The sequence below is a fragment of the Electrona antarctica genome, assembly GCF_951216825.1.
Source record: "Electrona antarctica genome assembly, chromosome: 2".
In the NCBI taxonomy this organism is placed as follows: Eukaryota; Metazoa; Chordata; class Actinopteri; order Myctophiformes; family Myctophidae; genus Electrona; species Electrona antarctica.
The window spans coordinates 17,495,989-17,518,488 of NC_136807.1; the positions used below are offsets into that span (position 1 = coordinate 17,495,989).

General features: G+C 43.3%; 2 protein-coding genes across 2 annotated transcripts in view; both read left to right on the forward strand.

Annotated features, from left to right (window-relative positions):
- The window catches only part of cables2b (Cdk5 and Abl enzyme substrate 2b), a 350,065-nt gene that overhangs the window by 139,131 nt on the left and 188,434 nt on the right, over positions 1-22,500 (forward strand). The window lies entirely within an intron of this gene.
- LOC306932308 (IQ motif and SEC7 domain-containing protein 2-like) overlaps positions 18,130-22,500 on the forward strand; it is a gene marked incomplete at its 5' end in the record, with an annotated part of 120,310 nt that continues 115,939 nt past the window's right edge. Inside the window, 1 exon segment of the mRNA XM_079514060.1 lies at positions 18,130-18,989. Within this exon segment, the coding sequence (XP_079370186.1) occupies positions 18,130-18,989 (860 nt within the window).

Here is a 22,500-nt window from a genome sequence, read left to right on the forward strand (position 1 = left end):
GGTGACAGGAGTCTGGAGAGGTTAAAGTAGTCAATCCTACTATGAGTATAAAGTAAGCCATGGGTCTTCAACAGGGTCTCCTCATAGTCAGGGTGGTGTTGTGCACCTTGCAGAGTGTGATTCTATAATCTGTTGCTCTGTAGGCTTTCAGCTCTCAACTGAGCACCTGCTGTCAATATGACAATTGGCTAATGTCTTTAATTACCTTTAAAGGGCCAATATAACCTAAGAAATGTTTATATTATTAGGGGTCAAGCCCAAAGGGCGTATGGACCCCTTTTGTTTCTGAGTACATTTTAGCAGTTTTGGCAGTTCTGTGCTATCGTTTGTCACGAAATTGGGCAATATGGTAGAGGGCCGTGAGGATCCCTCAGGAACTGAAGCTCACACTCATTCAACAAAAGACCTCTGCCTGATCTTTAGATCTCTAGATGAGTAAATTGTTATGATTTTCTCGATCCACTTTTCTGCCTTTTTTTGGCCACGTCAAAGAATTTCGTGGCCTTGGTAACCACTCCCCTTGAAATGGCATTTCCATTCATGGGAATGGAGTCTGGACTCTGGTTACGGGACTGCAGCACTGACAGACAACCCCTTCAGCCAATCAGCATAACAAAAAAAGCTGACGTCATATCCAGCAGTGAATTTCATCAATGTTTATATAGCTCATTGTGTATTTAGGGCAGTATTATGCGTGTCTTAAGTACCAGGTCTTATTACTTAACTTAAGACCTGGATGCGTGATCAATGCCATTTGGCTATTCTGAGTGGCCAAACAGCATTGACCACGCCTCCAGGTCTTAAGTTAAGTAATAAGACCTGGTACTTAAGACACGCATAATACTGCCCTATATATAGTCTCTACAGTGGTGCCCGTTGGGCACTGGCCTACTTGGAACGATGCATTTGGAAATGCATGCCACACCCAGATATTATGTCTGTGTCCCTTTTATGCCCGTATATGGAGTTATTTGTCAGGCATGCCCAATTATGGAGTCTATGCAGACGTCAAAACATCATTGTGATTTCAGAACAGGCCAGCTCCATATATGGAGATCTAGGGGTGATCAGGTGTGATCAATTGCTTATATGCCCAAATATGGAGTGCAGATGTCAGAATGATGTCAGAACAGGACAGCTCCATATGGAGATCAGGTCCAGAGCCCGGGCAGAGGCCTTTTGTGGCGGTGCTGGACAACCGTGGGTACGACCGACTCAACACCGGGCACTGCACTAGTGCACTCCCCCATTTCCTATTCAATATTTTAGTATGTTAGAATGTTAGCATACCGGTATATGGTTGAGAAAATGCTCTAAAATGTATAACAACTATTTTATGAGAGTTTGGTCTCACATTTTTATGGTGTACTAGTTAGAAAACTAAATGCTGTATGACTACAACTGTTTGGTGTGATTTCAACATGAATCCTTCTTTGTTTCGAACCCAGTATTCTATTAGACTATTCAGTAGTCTCAGTGCTATATCCAAAATCATATCCCTTGTGGATAAGCCACTTGGAGCCATCAGTCACCAGCGTTACTCTAGGAAGTACACATAGTCACATACATACACAGCAATGTGAATGTGTTATTTATTTATTTTATCTCATGGTGAAATTAATAATAGAATAGTAATATGGGTCAATGATGTGACACTCTTTTTGTTGTGTCCATTATGCTTTAGTTACATTTATAAGCAAACATTTGAAAATTAACATAAGTTACTTGCATACTTTATTCTTTTTGAGGACCTAGTCTAAGATTTTTGGTTTTATGCTATATTGATAGAATATTGGCGTAATAATGGCAAAATGGCCCTTTATGCCCATATCTGAATCTGTCAGTCCTTTTTATGCCCATTATACCCATAACTAGGGATGGGACGATATATTGATATTGCGATATATATTGATATTGCGATATATATTGATATTGCGATATATATTGATATTGCGATATATATCGCCGCAATATATATACATATAGTTTAATGTTTGTCTTTAGTTCAATGTTTGTTTTTGTTGTGTATTAATCATGCATAGTTGCTGTTGTTGGCTATGTCTCTGTTCCTTTAAGTGCTGGGCTGGGGGGGTGTGTCCTCTTGCAGGTTGCTCTCCATTCAGTATGCTTTGAGTCCCGTTTTGTGATGTTCACAGTTGAACAGTAAAGACAAACTTACCCTAAAGACTGGCCTGGTTATTTGCTCTTCTCAGATATTATACTGGCGACGAGGCGGATATATATTTTTTTCTCTACACTGTGCAGGCAGGAGAAAGCCCACTGTTGTTTTTGTTTTGTTTTGAACAAGTCAGACAACTTGCATGAAGGCTACCTAGGCTAACTAGAATTAGCAGAAGAGGAACTGCTGGGTTGGCACTAGGCAATTGGAGAAGAGGACAAAGTGGCAAGATTTCTAAGTTTGGATCTTTTTGGAACAGTGCACAAAGACAATGGCTTCCTTGGGACGCATTGAAGAATTCTCAGGTGATAATAACAACTCATGGGAGGAGTATGCAGAGAGACTGGAATGTTTTTTTGATGCAAATGACATTGATGGGGTGGAAAAGAAGCGTTCAATATTGCTCAGTGTGTGTGGGGCTGCTACATATTCCACTCTGCGCTCATTGGTGGCTCCCCGCAAGCCTAGAGAAGTGTCCTATGCTGACCTGGTGAAAACACTAAATGAACATTTTAACCCAAAACCTGCTGAGATTGTACAGCGTTTTCATTTCCACAACTGCAAGCAGAAGCCTGGACAGTCAATAAGTGCTTTTATTGCAGAGGTGAGAAAAATATCTGTGCACTGTAATTTTGGAGACCAACTGACAAGTATGCTCCGTGATCGTATTGTTTGTGGGGTTACAGATGAGTCCTTACAGAGGCAGCTGTTAGCAGAAAAGGACTTAACATTTCAAATGGCTGAGCAGAAAGCTTTAGTGGCAGAGACTGCTTTTAAGAATGCACGTGCATTGCGCACAGAGTCAGCACTACAACAGGGCCTCGAGGAGGTACACAAGACAAGTCACACAGCAGGCAAAGAGAGAAATGTCGAATCGGACACAGAGAGGAAATGTTTCCGTTGTGGTGGTCTGCACTTTCCGGCCACATGCAAGTTCATCTCAGCTGTTTGCCACTATTGCAAGAAAAAGGGCCACATCGCTCGTGTTTGCATGAAGAAAAGTCAACAGGGGGCTGCTGCAAACACTATTCTAGAACAACACACACATGCCATGTCTCTGGAGGACAATGATGATTACATGGTGAACTGCATACAGACTGGACCACTGTCTGAAGATCAAGAGCCTTTCATGGCCAATGTACTGTTGAACAAGGCTCCGCTGTGCATGGAGGTGGATTCTGGATCGGGAAAGTCTCTGATAAGTCAGGGGACATACAATAGGCTCTGGCCAGAGGAGCCTCCAAAAATCCACCGGGTCAACAATGTGCTGCGTCAGTGGTCCCAGGCCAGGCTACAGGTGCTGGGCAAAATCTTTGTGAGTGTTGAATATGGAGCATTCAAAAGAACACTTCCACTGTTTGTGGTGGAAGGGCAGGGCGTCAGTCTGCTGGGCAGGGAGTGGTTCAAGGCCCTACATATTCAGATGTGTGGGGTACATAGAGTGCGGTCCAGCCTGCCTTGGATGGAACAATATGAAGAGGTGTTTGGGGACTTAGAGGCATGTCGCGGGCCACTCGTATCCATTGAAGTGGACCCTGCTGTAATGCCCAAATTTTTCAAAGCGCGCCCTGTGCCTTTTGCATTGCGTAAAAAGGTGGATGAGGCTTTGGATCGGCTGGTGGACCAAGGAGTCCTCGTTCCTGTGAAGAGCTCCAAGTGGGCCACCCCCATTGTACCCATTTCAAAAAAAGATGGAACCATTCGAATCTGCGGAGATTACAAGGGCACAGTGAACACGGCTGTCACACCCGATGTGTATCCTTTGCCTACTGTGTCAGAGGTGTTTTCAACACTGGCAGGGGGGACTGTGTTTACTACTTTAGATCTCAAACAAGCATACCAACAACTGGTACTGGATGAGGAATCAGCAGGGCTCCTAACACTCAATACTCACAGGGGACTTTTCCGCCCTACACGGTTGCAGTTTGGAGTGTCAACTGCTGTTTCAATTTTTCAGAGGTTCATGGACACTCTGCTGGCAGGCATCCCTGGAGTACAGCCATACCTAGATGACATCCTGATAGCGGGCAAGTCTCAGGAAGACCATGACACACGTTTACGGGAAGTGCTGTGCAGATTGTCTGATATGAAACTGCGCCTTCAGCGAGAGAAATGTGTTTTTGCTGCAACTGAAGTGCGGTTCTTGGGGTTCAGAGTGGACAAAGATGGGGTGCACCCAACTTCAGAAAAGGTAGAAGCTATTAGAAACGCCCCTACCCCAAAGTCAAAAGTGGAACTTCAGGCATTCTTGGGGCTTTTGAATTTCTACAGTTGTTTCCTAAACAACAAGGCTACAATCTTAGAGCCACTACACAGGCTTCTTGATCACAGTGCGGCATGGCAGTGGACTGCCATTCATGACAGAGCTTATAGCGAGGCTAAGGGGCTACTGATGGATGAAGCTGTGTTGGTTCACTTTGATGAGAACAAGCCACTTGTTTTAGTGTGCGATGCCTCCCCCTATGGCCTGGGGGCCTTGCTGAGCCATGTGGACTCTGAGGGCAGGGAAGCACCTGTCTGTTTTGCCTCGAGAACACTCACATCAACAGAGCGTAACTATGCCCAAATTGACAAAGAAGCCCTGGCCATTGTATTTGGAGTAAAAAAGTTTAACCAATACTTGTTGGGGAGGAGTTTTGCTATTTACACTGACCACAAACCATTGCTGGGATTACTGCATCACGCCAAGCCCATGCCCCAGATGATTTCCCCACGTATGCTAAGATGGAGCCTGATGCTGGGTGCTTATAGTTATGTCCTTAACTACAGACCTGGGAAGATGCTAGCTAATGCAGATGCACTGAGCCGCTTGCCCCTAACTCGTCCAGTGGCTGAAACACCACCACCCCTGGAGGTGTTGCTACTAGAAGAGGTGCCTGAGGGCCCGATACAGGCTCAGCGGATTGGGAATCACACCCTGAAGGATCCTATTTTGTCACGTGTGCTCCACTGGCTACTGCATGGATGGCCTTCTGAAGTGTCGGAGGAGCGCTTTAAGCCTTTTGTTCAGAGACAACATGAACTGTCAGCACACAAGAACTGTATCCTTTGGGGAAGTCGTGTGGTGATTCCTGGGGCAGCAAGAGCGGAAGTACTGCAAATGTTACATGATGCACATCCTGGAATGGTGCACATGAAGGCCTTGGCAAGAAGTTACGTCTGGTGGCCTGGGATGGATATGCAGATTGAGGAGGTGGTTAGAACCTGTGAGACATGCCAAAAAACAAGACATGGTCCACCCAAAGCCCCTCTTCACCCATGGGAATGGACTACACAGAAATGGTCAAGACTCCATATTGACTTTGCAGGACCATTCCAAGGAAAAGTGTTTCTCATAGTGGTGGACTCTCATTCTAAGTGGCTGGAAGTGTCGCTTATGAGCTCCATGTCATCCATTGCAGTGATCAACACATTACGGCTGTTGTTCGCGACCCATGGGGTCCCCGGAATTCTGGTTTCGGACAATGGCACAGCGTTCACTTCAAGTGAGTTCAAGACATTTGCAAGCAGAAATGGCATTCGCCATGTCACGACAGCACCATACCATCCTTCATCAAATGGTCAGGCTGAGAGGATGGTGCAGACAACAAAAGATGCTTTACGAAGGCTGGTGGTCGGAGACTGGCAGACACGCCTAGCCAGGTTCCTGTTGGCCCAGCACACTACGCCAAACTCAGCAACCGGGAAAAGTCCTGCAGAGATGCTGATGGGTCGGCGACTGACTATTGCACTGGATCATCTACATCCGGATTTTCACAATGAGATGCGCACAAAGCAAGAGGAATTGGCTGATAAGCGCCAGGGTACGGTGCGGGTTTTTCAGCAAAAAGACACTGTGTTTGCCCGGAGCTACACAGGAGGAGATAAATGGATGCCAGCAGTAGTGGAGCAGGTCACAGGGCCATTGTCATACACTGTTCAGACTCCAGATGGACAAAGGCACAGACGACATGTGGATCAGCTGCGTGGACGCACACCGAGGGAGGCTGGGGCAGCCGTCCCGGAAGGCCCTCAACGAGCTCCAGAGCGTGAAGAGGATGGTCCATGTCAACGTCCGGAGACAGGGAGTCCAGTTGAGGAGTTGGCCATCGGAGCTGCAGCATCAGCTACTGAACCTCCACCAGGAACTGTTGGCAGTACCCCAGTAGCGTCAGTGCCACAGCGCCCTAAACGAGCTACTATGCGTCCTAAACGTTTTGAGTACTGACTTTTGGGGTCTAACTGGGGGAAAGGGGTATTGTGTATTTTCTACACTGTTTTCTATTGCTGTTTTTTGACTATTGACTTTTGGGGTCTAACTGGGGTAAAGGAGTGTTGTGTATTAATCATGCATAGTTGCTGTTGTTGGCTATGTCTCTGTTCCTTTAAGTGCTGGGCTGGGGGGGTGTGTCCTCTTGCAGGTTGCTCTCCATTCAGTATGCTTTGAGTCCCGTTTTGTGATGTTCACAGTTGAACAGTAAAGACAAACTTACCCTAAAGACTGGCCTGGTTATTTGCTCTTCTCAGATATTATAGTTTTATAAACGCCATTGACAATGAAGGGAAAATTTACGTCATTTTGTCCCTAACACAAACATTAAATGCCATTAACAATAAAGAGAATTTAATGTTTGTGTTGGCACCGTTTGTTTTATATCACCATTGATCAACATGAGTTACACGTAAAACATACCTGATTGTATTAAGTCTGAGTCGTTGTATTGTCGGGGGAAAAAATACTATAATGTGCCCTTATTGGCTATTGATGATATCTTGGGTGAGTAAAAAGGTACTGTGATTGGTGCAATGCGACCGAGTAATGGGAATGTATGTCAGGGTAATAATAGTGGTCTCTTATTGGCTGTTGATGGTGACGTAACTAAGGTAAATATATATACATTGGAACTTCATAAATGAATTAATTATTGACAGAGGTGTCTATAGAGTCATATAGAGGTCAGTGGTTATTAAATCACTACAGATAGATAAAGTAGACCGTTTATAGACGATTGAGTGAAGGACAAGCACTGTCAGATAGAGATAAAATAAAATAAAAATGTTTGTGTGTGCGTGCGTGCGTGCGTGCATGCGTGCATGCGTGTGTCCGTGTCCGCGCGTACGTGTGTTTTCATCATAAAATAGATTAAAAAGCAACAACTTACCACGAATACCAGATGAATATGAAACTAATCTTTTCATTCTGTGTATTTCTCAAAAGTCCCTAAAAGTAGAATTGTGATTACTTCATGTAAACGCAAACATATACTGCGTGATGATGTACAGTAGAATCATAGATAGACCCTTATAATGAATAAATATTAATCATGATTTCATCACCTGTTTGGTTCCAATAGCTCGACAAATAGATATTGATCAGAGACTTGGGGCTCCATTTTCGTCACCGCTAAACCCCTTATCCCTAAACTATTTTTTACTGTTTTGAAAAACATTTTTGAATAGTTCAACTAGCCAATCTACATTGACACGTTGTGAGCTTGTAGACTGGCCATTTTAACTATTCAAAAATGTTTTGCAAAATAGTAAAAAGGCAAAGACGTTTAGGGATAAGGGGTTTAGCGGTGACGAAAATGGAGCCCTTGGAGTCCAGAGATATAGCCGAGAGGATATTATTATATATTATATTATATATATTATATAGGGGATATTATATAGGACCGTCGGCTCACACTGTGACCATTAAACACACCCCTGTTTCTGAGATAAGCAAAAAGGTTAGCAATAAAGCCATAAAGATAAGCATTTTATTGGAATATATGAAGGTGATCAGGTGGGCTTGTTTGTCTCACTTTTCTGTTGGTGTGTCACACACACCAACAATTCTCTTGTGAGAGCAGTTGTTTTGGTCTTCAACCAATCCTGTAGATTCTCCCAGAATGTCAATAGAAAAACAAAATAATGTATAGTTTCAGTATCACAAAAGCTGCAGTTAATGTGATCAATATTAAATACTTTTCTGGGAAGAGACACACTGACCCCTAGGGGACAGATGTAGCGTGCACTACATGCATACAGACAGTGTTCCACTGTTCCATAGTCTTCAAAAAATCCCTGAGGACAATATTGAAGACCCATGCACCCACCCCCACAAAGTTATTGTTGCCCAGTGTTTATTGTCTATTGAGTGCTTTATACATCTTTTATCATGTTTTTATTATTGTTTTATGATCATGTTTACTTCCAAGCATACGTTTGTATGTATGTGAAATCTAAGTGACAATAAAGTGAACCTGAATCGAAGCAAAATACGATTTTAACTGCATTTGTTTTTTAATGATGTTTAGGACACAAGAAACACTTTACTGTGCTTTTTATGTGTGTAGGAATTCAGCAATATACAAATTATACATACAGTCTGAGTCAAACCCTAGTCAAACACACAGACTTCATTATTGCTCTGGCCATAGGGTGCAAATTTCAAATCGTGCTACAGTTATCTACTACAAATAGTCAAATACTATTAGCATTGAGTGACTGCAGTTTCTTCCAGCGGTGAAATGTCCCTTTAAGAGGATTCCAGGGCGTCCCAGCCAATCTATCCAAATTATTGATAGTTATAGGAATCAAATGGACCCTTACAGATCTGTAACTCAGAATGGGTATTCATGTACACCAAACTGGTGCTCCTTGAAATTAAAAGGTTTGAGTTTGAACTACTGAGTTAATGTATGTTTTGTTATCTGCAGTTACTAATATTGTTGCAAGTACAAGTAAACTGCAGTACCTATTTAACCTGTAGTTATAGCTTTTGTCCACTAGAGGGGGGGATGTCACGGCAAGCACCGTGTAGGCTACCCACCATGGCTGAAGTAAAGAGCTGCCTGGGAGCAGAGCAATAGAACAGGCATGTTGTGTACTACTGTATGTGTTTGAGCAGGTGTGTACACAGCGCGCCGGCCAAAGAGGTTGGTACTATGAGTTTACATTTAACAGCTACATTTATGCTGTCACATAGGCTTATTCACATTATAATTATAATCTACTATACAGTATGTGTATCTATTTGTGGTATTGCTCTGTATTTTTACTGTATATGACTGCTGTACTCCTACACAGTGCAGAGAGCTGCAGCTCCAGAGCCCACACACACACACACACACTGCTGGGTTAACTGAGATGTGCATGTATTAGCAAATAACACCATCACTGATATGATCACATCACCAATGGATGAGATGAGTGAGTGTGAGAGAGAATGAGAGGAGAGTCTACTGTAAAGGACCGTTCAAGGTTGTGAGAGAGAAACAGACAGAATAAGGTGGACTCATGGGAGATATAGTGCGAAATAACTTGAAAGGGAAAGGCAGTAATTTATACACAGTTAAATTCTCATTAGGCTATTTAACTCGGAGAGTGTACAAATGGAATAATAACTGATTGTCAGTAGGCAGGGAGAGGGAGAGAGAGAGAGAGATGATTAGGGAGAAAGGTTTCCAATCCAAATCTATGCATGCTTTTCAGAGATGGGCCCTTTTTTTGTTTTGTTTTTTAGTTTTTTTTACCCCTAGAATTAATTTCAAAATATTGCCTGATTTCTGTCTTGTAGTTTAAACATGCAATTCCATTTTGAAAATTAGAAAAATAATACAATTGGGGAATTACCTCCTTGACAGACTAGCAGTATGCACAAGGAATTAGGCCCCCATCGGTCCAGTGGTTTGCGAGATTAGACTCTCTCTGTCTCCTCCAACCCCCCCCCCCCCCCCCCCCCCCCCCCAACACACACACACACACACACACACACACACACACACACACACACACACACGCACGTGCGCGCGCTGCCCCACACCAATAACCAATTCCAAGTTGCAAACAAGCAATTTTTATTAGGGGAAAGGTTTTCCCCATGCAGTCTTCTTAGACTGAGCCATTTCCAAAAGGTGTCATCATATCAAGAATGTTATAGAGCCTGGGCCATGGCTCAGTGGTCCAGGCACCTCGGCAGTGTGCCGCGGGTTCGACTCCCGATCCCGACGGCCCTCACTGCATGTCTTCCCCCCATCTCAAAGCACTACTTGGCAAACTACCCCTGTATTTGACAAAGCTGCTAGAACCCAATACCTCAAGTTATGGTACCAGATCTCAAGATAGGCTTCTGTTGAAGGTACCAAAAACCTCTTCTAAACTGGGAGATACTGCCTTCAGGGTACATGCGCCACGTCTATGGAATATCTGTCAAAACAAGTTGAAGCTGGATGTACTTGTTTCATATGATATTTTTAAAAGATTTTTAACTGACCTCACACTAGAAGAAGGCGTATGCACCTGCTTTTTGTAATATGTGTTTTAAAGATTCTGATTCTGTTTCTGTTTTCTGGTGTATGTGTGTTTTACTGTTTTTGTATTCTATATTTTTGTGTGTTTGTCATGTATGTAAAATCATTGCTGTAATTGTTCTTTGTTTGTATACAGGGTGCCATTGAAATTGGATTCCCCTGAAATAAAGGTTTCAATCAAAAATCTCTCTCCCCATTTCCTGTCAGCCTACTGTCTGTCCCTCCATAAAATATACAAAATAAAGGCGAAAGCCACAAAAAAACATTTAAAAAAAAGAATGTTAACAGACACATTAACTGGCCCAGTGCTCAGTGCTGTCCGTTCTGCATTCTGAAACCTCACCTCGGGCTTCTGCTCGTGGCAATGTCAGACTGTTCAGGCCCCAAACAACACTCCACACACACACACACACACACACACACACACACACACACACACACACACACACACACACACACACACACACACACACAGGCGCACGCTGACCCAGTGCATGGTGCTGTCCTTGGTGCTGAAACCTCTCCTCAGCCCCCTTCTGTCCTTGGTGGCAACATCAGACTATTCATCCCCCCCTATAGTACTTTTAAAGTAGAAAATGAGAGTATTCTTTCATCACTGCTAGGCAGTTCAAACAGACCTATATTGCACTTATATATACCATATAGCCTTGGTCAGTGGGAGAGCTGCCCAGTGCAAGCACAGTTCACACTTATACCATAGCCTTGGTCAGTGCAGAGCTGCCCAGTGCAAGCACAGTTCACACTTATACCATAGCCTTGGTCAGTGCAGAGCTGCCCAGTGCAAGCACAGTTCACTATACCATAGCCTTGGTCAGTGCAGAGCTGCCCAGTGCAAGCACAGTTCACTATACCATAGCCTTGGTCAGTGCAGAGCTGCCCAGTGCAAGCACAGTTCACTATACCATAGCCTTGGTCAGTGCAGAGCTGCCCAGTGCAAGCACAGTTCACTATACCATAGCCTTGGTCAGTGCAGAGCTGCCCAGTGCAAGCACAGTTCACTATACCATAGCCTTGGTCAGTGCCGAGCTGCCCAGTGCAAGCACAGTTCACTATACCATAGCCTTGGTCAGTGCAGAGCTGCCCAGTGCAAGCACAGTTCACAAGGTGTAAATGCAGAAGGAGAATGTGATGAAAGGTTATGACGCCATAACCTGGAGTTAGAAAGAGAGAAATGGGACTGTCTCACCATCACCAACAATATACCTCACATCTTTCAGGAACCTCAAATCGTTACTCGAGTGGTGGAAAGCAACTATTTACTTAACTGTAGTACAGTAAGTAAAAAAATAAGTTGCGATGCGACACATTGTGAGCTTGTAGATCAGCTATTTTCAAAAGATGTGTAGCCTATACATTTGAAAACTAGAAATGGGACATTCTGCATAATGAGTACTTTTACTTTTGGTACTCTAAGTACATTTTGATGCCAATATACTTTTGTACTTTCAAGCACATTTTGAATTCCGGACTTTTACTTAAATTACTTGCAACAGAACAGAGTATTTCCATAGTGCAGTATTGCCACTTTTGCTTAAGTAAAAAATGTGATTACTTTTTCCACCACTGATAATAACGCGATAACGACCATAACGGACACAACGTGGGAATTCTCCATCTCACGTAGTGCAATGCTTCCCCCCCCCCCCCCATCCCCCCTCTCTCTCTCTCCCCAAGCAGACAAGCTGCACCTCTCTCTACCGCCCTACCGTTAATTAGCGTTCCGGTCACATGATAAATGCGTCGCAACGCCACCGGCGGAAGGCGGGAGCGTAGACCTCTGTAGTTGCCTATTAGTTTAGTCTTTTAGTCCACATTTCTTTTTTACTTTGTTGAGACAGGAGTCAGGATCGTTTTTAGGAGAGCCAGCGGGACAGTGAGTGAGCGCACCAATCAGGAGGAGCAACACCAGCATGGTCCCGCAGCTGCTGCTGATGTGGGAATCAATTCGAATCTGTGACGTTGCGCTTAATGTGCTAAAGACGCACTTGGATTGCTTTCGCCGTTTCATTTGACTGTAAACAACTAGGTTTTTATTAGAGGGATCCTGCTATAGCTATCGATCTATACATGCACGGGCAGACGGGCTGGCCGCTGGCCCATGCCAGGCTGCATGCTGCTGGATAAAGGTGATATCAATAATAGCATGTTGACTCGTTCATTGGAAGTGATGAGTTGCACAGATCGGGGAATTAGCGACGACGAAGCAGGACGGATTTTGTTTTGGGTGATGTGATTCTCGATCTGTGTCTGTGTGTGTGCGGCGTGCGTGCGTGCGCGCGTTTGTCATACCGTGACTGACTGTGCCGTGATTTATTTATTTATTCATTCCGTTTTAAGACCAACCGCCGCGGAACTGCATGGGGATTTACCCTCCTATCCTATTCTCTGTTCTATTCGTGTTTCCGTTCCAGCCTATTATAGACTATATCCCACTCTGCTGACTGCTGCAGTCAGGCAGTCTGTCTGCGTGGACTCAACCAAGCTGGTGTTTTTCCCTCATCAACGGGAATCGAACCAACACACACACACACACACACACACACACACACGCACACACACACACACACACACACACTCACTCACGAGGAGCGGGAACAGACGTGGACGCTGGACAAGAAGACAAACACGGGGATAGGCTACGGTTCTCCCACCAAAAATAACCCATCTTCCCCCTCCTCCTCCCCCAAGGGACAGCGCCATCAGGCTGACACGCAGAATACATAACAGTCTTATTTAGGCTACAAATATTATTTATAGACCGCGACGGGAGACTGACTCAACGAAGAGAGGGGAGAGCTCGGAGGGTTCGTCACGATTTACGAATGCAACGCAATACGAACTGACGGATGTCTCTGGTCGGGAGAAATGGTGACAGTGGCGGAGGAGAGAGAGAGAAAGCGAGGGAGAAGAGGCAGAGACCAGAGGAAAGAAGAGAGGAGCAACGGAGGATGAACGGGGATCAATAGCTCTCTTCTCCTCCATCTCCTCCTCCTCTTCACGTCTTCCAGTCCCATCACATCCCTCTCTCCATCCATCCGTCGTCTCTGGAGCTGCAGCATACAGGCCACAAGTGAGAACATGTTTTTTATTTCCTTGCATGGTGCTGCATCACTGTGTGCGTGCGCGTGTGTGCGCACGCGCTCTGATATAGCCTATAATGTACAGTGTGTGACATGTTTTGTGTGTGTGTGTGTGTGTGTGTGTGCGTGTGTGCGTGCGTGCGTGCGTGCGTGCGTATGTGACGTGTGTGTGTGTGTGTGTGTGTGTGTGTGTGTGTGTGTGTGTGTCATTGTGTGTGAGAGTTATTTAAGTTTAAAAAGGTTCTCTTATCTCTCTGTGTGTGCTACTGTGTAGCTGGGCTTTTGAATTAGCTCATATTGCAGTATTAGATGATGAATGGTTGTTGTATGGTGTAATCGTTCTGAAAATCGCACACACACACACACACACACACACACACACACACACACACACACACACACACACAGCACATTTTTATAAGCACATATTTTCAAACACTAAAAATCATGCTATAGTTCACAGTTGCAGTGTACTACACAGGCTACATGCACACTGATTCATAATTAACAGCACACATGCATGCACATACAGATATGCATACAGATAATATTACATGATACAAACACCAGTGTAGCTTGCTGTCTGGTTCCATATGTAGATGTTTGCAACAGCCTCCACAGACATGAGCACACAATCTGCATAAGTGTCTATAGAGAGGTGGTGATGGAGGGCTGGAAAGAAAGATTAAGAGATAGAGACAAATAGAGATAAATGAATGGAGAGAGACTACTGGGAGATGGAAACTGAGATAGAAAAGTGTGATGCAGGAGAGAGAGAGAGGGAGAGAGAGAGAGAGAGATGATTAGGGAGAAAGGTTTCCAATCCAAATCTATGCATGCTTTGAATAATTTAATGACGTTAATGGGAGAAGATTGAAGAAGTGAATCTGTTTAATGTCATCAGATCAAGTCCAGTGGGTCCACGTATAGGACCAGTGTAGGGTTGCAGTGTATCAAGTTATTGATTATTTTCTTATTCTATAACTTTTTTCCGATTATTCATATATTAAGAACTGTGTTTTTTTGTAAATATAATACTTTATTTTTATATATCAACATTTATTTACCACATAAACACTATGTAGCATACTTTGTCACACAAGGGTGAAAAAAGTGTGAAAATAGCTTGTCTACAAGCTCAACATTGTGAGCTTGTAGATCAGCTATTTGCACAATCTTTGAACATTTTTTAAAGTTATCACATATACATGGCATGCCCAATATAAGGATTTATTTTTTTATTGAATTACCTTATAACTCATCGATTATCAATTATTTGTTTAATAATCAATTACATTGATTAGTTCGATGAAATGTTGCAAATAGACCAGTGAACCAGCTTGAAGCACAGGAAGGTTTGTGTGGGGTGAAACCCCTCCGTAGTAAATAAATGGATAGCACTGGAACAGAACACTGCAGTGTTCCACACTACAGTGTAGAGAGAGAGAGAGAGAGAGAGAGAGGGGAGGGAAGTGGAGACAGTGAAAGGTGGAAAGAGAGGTATATAAAGAAGGAATAACCATGGAAGAGATGGATGAAAGGGAGAGCGAGAAATATAGGCTACTGTGACAGACTGAGGGAGAGAGGTAGGGATGGGGAAAAAAGAGAAGACAAATTAGTTTGTTCTACTTTCTCTGTCTGTTTTGGGGGTTTGTTAACTTGAGTTGTTAGGCTGTGTGTGTGTGTGCGTGCGTGCGTGCGTGTGTGTGTGTGTGTGTGTGTGTGTGTGTGTGTGCGTGTGCGTGCGTGCGTGCGTGCGTGCGCGTCTGTGTCTTTGGCAGTGGTTAAGGAATAAGGAACAAACAGTGGATTTAGTAGTTGGTGGGAATTGGGAATTCTTAACCTATATTAGTTTCATTGTGATTTGTGGGATGTTTTCTTTAGAGAGCATCACATGTCAGAGGTCTCTAAATCTAGTATTATTAATCATACATCTGCTATAGTATTGATAGTGCTGTTGTTGTTATTGTTGTTGTTATTAACTAACTATACAAGTATTAACCATAATGCACTCCTAGTATTAATCCTGTTGGCATACATACCTGGTATTTGAGTTTGAACAGTTTATGTTTGTTTATTTATTATAAATTCATTTTCATGTAGCGCTGCAGCTTTAAAGGCCCATTTCACCCCTTTTGCAACCAGAGCTTATTTTAATTATGTTTAGGACACAAGAAACACTTTCCATAGGTTTTTTATGTGCGTAATATGTTTTTTTTAAAATATATTTTAGTCATGACACCATGTTCATGACCAAAAGCCTGTCATGAAAATGTGGTCTCACTTCCTTCCTGGACTACAAAGGCACACCTCCATGCAGCCTCCCCCCTCTCCACAAGGAGGGGCAGTGCAAAGCATTATGGTCATTGTAGTAATTCAGCTATCCAGTCAAACCCTCGTCAAACACACAGACTTACTTTTCAGGCCATATGGGTGCAAATTTCAAATTGTGCTACTGTTATCTACTACAAATACTAGTTCTTCCAGCGGTGAAATGTCCCTTTAAGTCGCCTGTTGATCTACAAGCTCTATGTGACAAGTTTTTGTACTTTTCAGATTTTTTTGCTGTAATAACACGCCCCAAAATATGAATTGATTAATATGAATACATTATTTTATTAAATCATCTATTTTCGATTATTTTTGTATAATTGATCAAATTATATAAAAAAAGAAATTGAGTAGTTCGCTTATCTGTTACACCACTACTTTCATGTTATTTGTGCCTATTTAGTGGTTAAAGTGACTAATATGTAAAAGTCACAGTCACACTACAGCTTGTCCATCATTTTGTAAGCTGCATGATAACATTGTCTTTATATTCCTCCTCTCATTGTCTCCCTTCACTATTTCTTCTCTTCTGCTGTTTCTCTCATCTTTCTTTTCTATTCCATTGTATGGCTCTCGGACAACATGAAGAACATTCCAGACGTGTCATCCGCCCAGATGATAACCAGAATGACCATGAACTGGCGCCTAACTGGATCTGGAAAAAAGAAGAAATTGATGAGAAATGTGTGACATGACCTTTGACATGTATGTATGGCTTCCTGTGTCAGATGAACCAAGGATGACATGACAGACTGAACCTATGGGTCAGCGAGGTTGTTCAATATTTTCTTTTCTATCTTCATTTGCCAGGAGATGATTTTCAAATGACATAAACATTTTTTGTTGTTCTGTAGTGTTTCCTGACCTCAGCCCACTGCCCACAAACATATCACTCTTTTTTAATTTGGATATGGTTTTACGGCAAGCATTTCTGAACCAATGCTGGAGTAGAGCTGATAACATTGATTCCTATTCCTACTCACACACAGTTGATTGGGACTTTGTTTTACGTGGTGGTGAAGGTGGTATCAGTGTGTTGCAGTGTTCAGGGAAGGCCTTGCACTGAAAACAAACTCAGTCTCACTTGTTTCACAAATACTTTATGAGGTGTTGCACCAGAACAATGGAGATGTGTGCTAATGTTTATATCCCCTCCAACTCAAAAAGCAGTGGTGTCGTCTTTCCCTCCTCCCTGGAAATCGATTTTTTGTTTTGCTACCTGTACATGGAGGTACATACAGTGAGGACACAACTGACTCTCTGACAGCAGTTAGATAGACAGTCAAAAACGTGAGCCACACATACTGACATATAGACAGCTTTGGGTTTTGGTGAGTGGTGGGGAAGACAACATTACAGACATTTGTCCTGCTCCGTTAATTCTGTTTTCAGCATGATTTGAACACGCCACCCAGGGCACACTTGACTGAGCCTGAAATGGTTGATGCACCAATAAAACTGTCTGATTGGAACAAAGGACTAAGTGGCCCATCCTGACTGACAAATCAGAACTCTCTTAGAAGAAAAACTCTTCTCTCCCCCCCACTTAGCTCTGGGTGGGGGGGAGGGTGTTGGGTAGTGTAGTTTTTTTTTAGGGTGTATGGCTTAGGGCTTTAGGCTGTAGTTTTTTAGTTTATATAGTTTGTAGGCCTTAGATTATAGGCTAGTCAATAGTCACTAGTCACTTCACCCAGACTTATTATTAGGCCGTACGGCAACAAACCAAAACATGTTAAGTGCATAGTGCATATATATTGTTAGCAAGTGTTACATACAATACATGTTTACTTAATTTCTTGGGCATAGTCCTTTGATTAGGCCCCATGCTGAAGGCTCAAGTCTAGGCAATATATAAAGTTTACATTGTTACTGTAGGATATCCGTTAGTTTTAAATTCATCAGCTCACTAGGATCTAGAGTGTAAGACTTCTCTAGACTAGCTCTGAGGCTGTAGTGTTGAAACTTTTCCCTCAGTGCTCAATTAGCTGCACTAGTCTTAGCCATAGCCTGTTTTCTAATCAGCCTATGTCAGCACACTGCCCACCCCTGTGCTAGCTACTGTAACAGTCCTGTGTTAGCCAACAGCTACCACAACGGCTTCTGTATTTGAGTGCAAACAGCAGTTTAGTGTCAGCTCAGCATTTAGCATTGAGCCTTGGTTGTCAGGACTGTATATTCATAGCTGTTTGCCACTGCTAACTCCCATAGCAGCTTAGCCCCCTCACAAACTCTCCAAGCAGCTATGGATGCTAATCAAGGTCCGGGCCAAGCTGGCAGCCCAGAGAGCCCTAACCGGGCAGTGGAGTACCTTCTGGAGCTCAACAACATCATTGAGAGCCAGCAGAAGCTTCTGGAGACGCAGCGTCGTCGGATCGAGGAGCTGGAGGTGCAGTTGGATCGGCTGAGCCAGGAGAACAAGGACCTGCGCTTGGACCGGAAGCCCGTTTCCGTCTGCAACCCTCCTCCCCCCGTCGCTCCGCCACCTCCCTCCCCTCCACTTCCTCCCCCTCCACCGCCCCCACCCCTGTCCCAAAGTATGCCGGTCTCCATTCCGACCACCAAGACCCACCACGGTCACCACCACCACAATCAGTACCACCACCAGCCTCCGCCTTCTTCCCAGTCGTCCTCCTCCGTCCCTCTGTACCACAGCAGCCACCACCACCATCAGCACCATCAGCAGCAGCAGCACCATCACACCTCCACCCACCACTCATATAACAGCACCAACAGTATAGCGTCGACCGCAATACCAGCCCCGCCTCCCCCTGCCCCGAGCACTGTGTCGATCCCCAGCCAGGTCCCGGCAGCGCCCATCCCCGTGGCTCCTCCCCCTGCTGCGACTCCGGCTCCTCCACCCCCACCTCCCCTGGTACCTCCCAGAGAGCAGCAGCAGCAGAGGAGCTCCTCCCACAGCCGGCTTACCCGCGGGCACTCCACCAGTACCAGTACCAGTACCGGAACCAACACCAACTTTGTGGAGAAGGAGAAGGAGAGGTTGGAGCGCATGCACAGTACCGTCAATGCTTCCAACAGCCACCACCACCACCACCACCACCCGCACTCGCATCCACACGCCCACACCCTGCACCACCACAAACCGTAAGTCACATATTTAAGATTCATTACGACTGCCAGAGCGGTAGGTAGCACAAGAGTTAGGCAAACCTGCTTTGATGAGGAAGGAAGGAAGCCTTTGTTGTCATAGTACCTTTCAATGGATGCAGTCCCGTTTTATGGTGCACAAAGTGCCCTGTTGGTCAATTTAAATATCTTCTTTAAGTGATCTTGTGACTTTAATTAATCCATAAAATATGCCTTTAATATGATTAGTTTATGCATTTATTTTTTACCAATATGGTATTATTTACGCATTGCCATTGTAGAAGTCTCTGTTTACTGCATGCTTGCCAAACTAACGCTTCATTCTTGCTCCTTCCTCAAGAGGAATTGTTTCATATGAATCAAATTCTCCTCTCTTTGCAGTGGCTGGAAGTTACAAGGGAGTGGTGTCTGGTAACGATACTTGCTTGAAAGATACTAGAGTTATAAGCTGTCATATACTGTACCATATACTGTATAAGCTATCGCGTAAGATTACTCATGCAGTATCGGTTCAATAGTACACAAAGGGGGACTTCTACAATGGTTACCACTATACCACAGTTGGTGTACTGTACATTGGCTGTTTTGTGTCACTAACGCTACATTCCTGCTAGTACAGTACTGTAGCTTAACACAGCCTGAGTGGCCATCTAATTGAAATACCAAGAGTAAGGAAAACCACATTAAGTTCATAATCTGGGAATGTACTAACATGCAGAAGTGGCATAATATAGTTGTTTACCAAACTAGAACAATGGTGCCTTAAATGTCTGGTTTACCTAACTCTTGTGCCATCTTCAACTCTGATCGCTACTAACCTTGCAGCTTCTCTCATGCAGGCTTAATGTTGGTCAGGGAATGTGTGTCCACATGCTAAATTTGACCAGAAAGTCCTTTGTTTATGCCTTACACCCCACCAACAGAAAATGTGACTATTCAAAGCAAAGCTGTTTTTTTATGTCATTGTTTATTAAATCTTTATTTTTTTTATTTTTTGCACAAGAACCACAACAACCAAAGACAGTGGTAAATTGTAGAAGTTTCCCAATTACCAGTGTCTTCTCTTGCCCATATAGGAGAGGGGGCAGTTGATGATGCCCCTGTATAATGTTTCCTCATATTGGCAGCTCCCTGTTGGTGATTGAGATAAATGTTAATTGAGACACAAGAGAGAGAATGGGACAAATTTAACCCATGGTGGGATCTGACTGCAGGCTCAGTCCAGAGGCAGGTGTCTCAAACATTGCAGGGTGCTTAAAAAGAGTGTGTGAGGTATTATCATTAGTAGATAGCTCTGACCAAGTGTGGAGCTGGACAAAATACCTGTAGGCAGCAGCCTACTTTATTCTCTCCTCCCTCACCCCTTTTTCAGTTGTAATACCTAGCAGCACTTGATGCACGATGGAACAGATTTGCTATGCTAAATACAGTTCGCAGGTGGCTGGAGATCCATAGGTACTTGGTGTGGTCCTGTTTTGGTGCTGATGTCAGGCCTGGCGCCAGGGCAGTGGTGGAAAGTAACTAAGTATATTTACTCAAATACTGTACTTAAGTACAATTTTGAGGTATTTTTTTACTGGAGTATTTCCAATGTTCTGTACTTTTACTTCTACTCCACTACATCTCAGAAGCAAATATTGTAAATAATTGTAGAAAACAGCCCTACAGCTGCAGCCCTATATACGTTTACTACAAGATCACAATGCGTTGCGACGACGTGCTAATTCAATATACATTTTATACATTTGAAAACTTGTGAAATGGGACATTCTGCATAATGACTACTTTCTATTTTTGGTGCTTTAAGTACATTTTGACGCCAATACTTTTGTAAAGAAAAAAGTATTCCAGTCTTGTTTTTGTAACAGAGTATTTCTACATTGCAGTATCGTTACTTTTACTTACGTAAGAAATGGGAGTACTTTTTCTACCACTGCACAAGGGAGGGCTGAAAGCTGCCAATCCCCCCCTCAGATTAATCGTGTGCCCCCTCAATTATTATCCTGGGCAATCTATTAAAAGTAGCCTAATTTACTGCACCGCTTAGTTTTACAGCCAATGCACATCATTTGGTGAATCTGAACACATTTGTGGCAAATTATACTCTTTCTGGAGCGTTTTTCTGATCCTACTGCCCAGAAAGATGGTCATGCTGTGATTGACTATTGTGTTAAATAGCCTATAGGCTTTACTGTTATGGCATCGAGAAGGCTGCAACTCTTGTGATAAAGACAGCTGCTGGATAGGGCATGTCATTTCAGAATTGTAGTGGTTTATTTGGCTTACAGAAAGCCTGATTTCATGGTATTGATGATGTTTTTGACGGCTGATGTGAAAATATTGGAAAGGTCTTTCTGGTATTGCCAGTTGATCTCCAGCTAGAGATGGATCGATCGATGATGTCATCATCAATCAATGATGATTGATGGCCATTGACAGTGACTGAGACATGGTTGAGACATGTTCCAATAACAGAATCATGTACTGTAGGCTATCAAAAGATACAGTTGGAATTATACTTTAATTATACTGAGATAAACTGTGTGAACCCACCTACATGTTTGTTCTAGCAGTATGTAAACCATTAGACAGTTTATCAGTTTTGTGATGACTTTATCTGGTTCTATGACTTGTGTTAATATTTTACATATTAACACCCTCCGCGCCATTGCCGAAGTCCTTTGTCAATTGAAGCCTAATTTTGTTACTAACGCTTACCGCCATTACCGAAGACCTTTGTCAATTGCGCTTTTATAGTGCATTCATTCGATCGAGCTGTAATGCTACTTACGTTAGCATCGGGTAGCTAGCTGTTGTTGTCACAAGACTCCGTCGCCCATCTTAGATCATCGGCACCATAAGAATCCATTCTATCCCTTTCTTTCAATCGCCTGTATGTCAAAACAACGTTTCTTTGACGGCACAGAGCTGACGATGTAGAGCTCTCCAGAATGTTTCAATAAATGCTAGCGGGCTAAGTGTTAAAGGTGCTGTAATTTAAATTTTTGGTTAAAAAGTTAAAGTTCTGTATTCCAATATTATTGCTATAGAGTTTTGTTCAACTTTAGTTAACAGAAAATACATTTACTTGCAATTCAGTAGATTGTCAGTGCTTTGTCAGAACATTGTCAGTGAGAAAGGGGGGCATTTGCCAAGGTGTTAAATCCATTCAGATTCCCTGAATAGATAGAGTTCCTCTGCTGGAAGTGCTGAGGAGTGACACTTCTTTTCAGTAGCAAAGCAGTAGAATTAGAAAGGCTAATCAGTTAACAAAACCTGTGGAAAACATGCATTTTCAGAAAACCATCAGGAAAGCATGAAGATTTGGAATGGCACATCTGTATATCCTGTTTATCCTGTATGACTGATGATTGGATAACATTGGCATCCCAGCCTGAAGAACTAAAGAGCTGGAGACGTTGGGAGACCCCTGATACTCTATATCAAATAAATACTATCAGAATATACCTAACACTTATTTTAACAGAAACCATCACTTACAGTACCA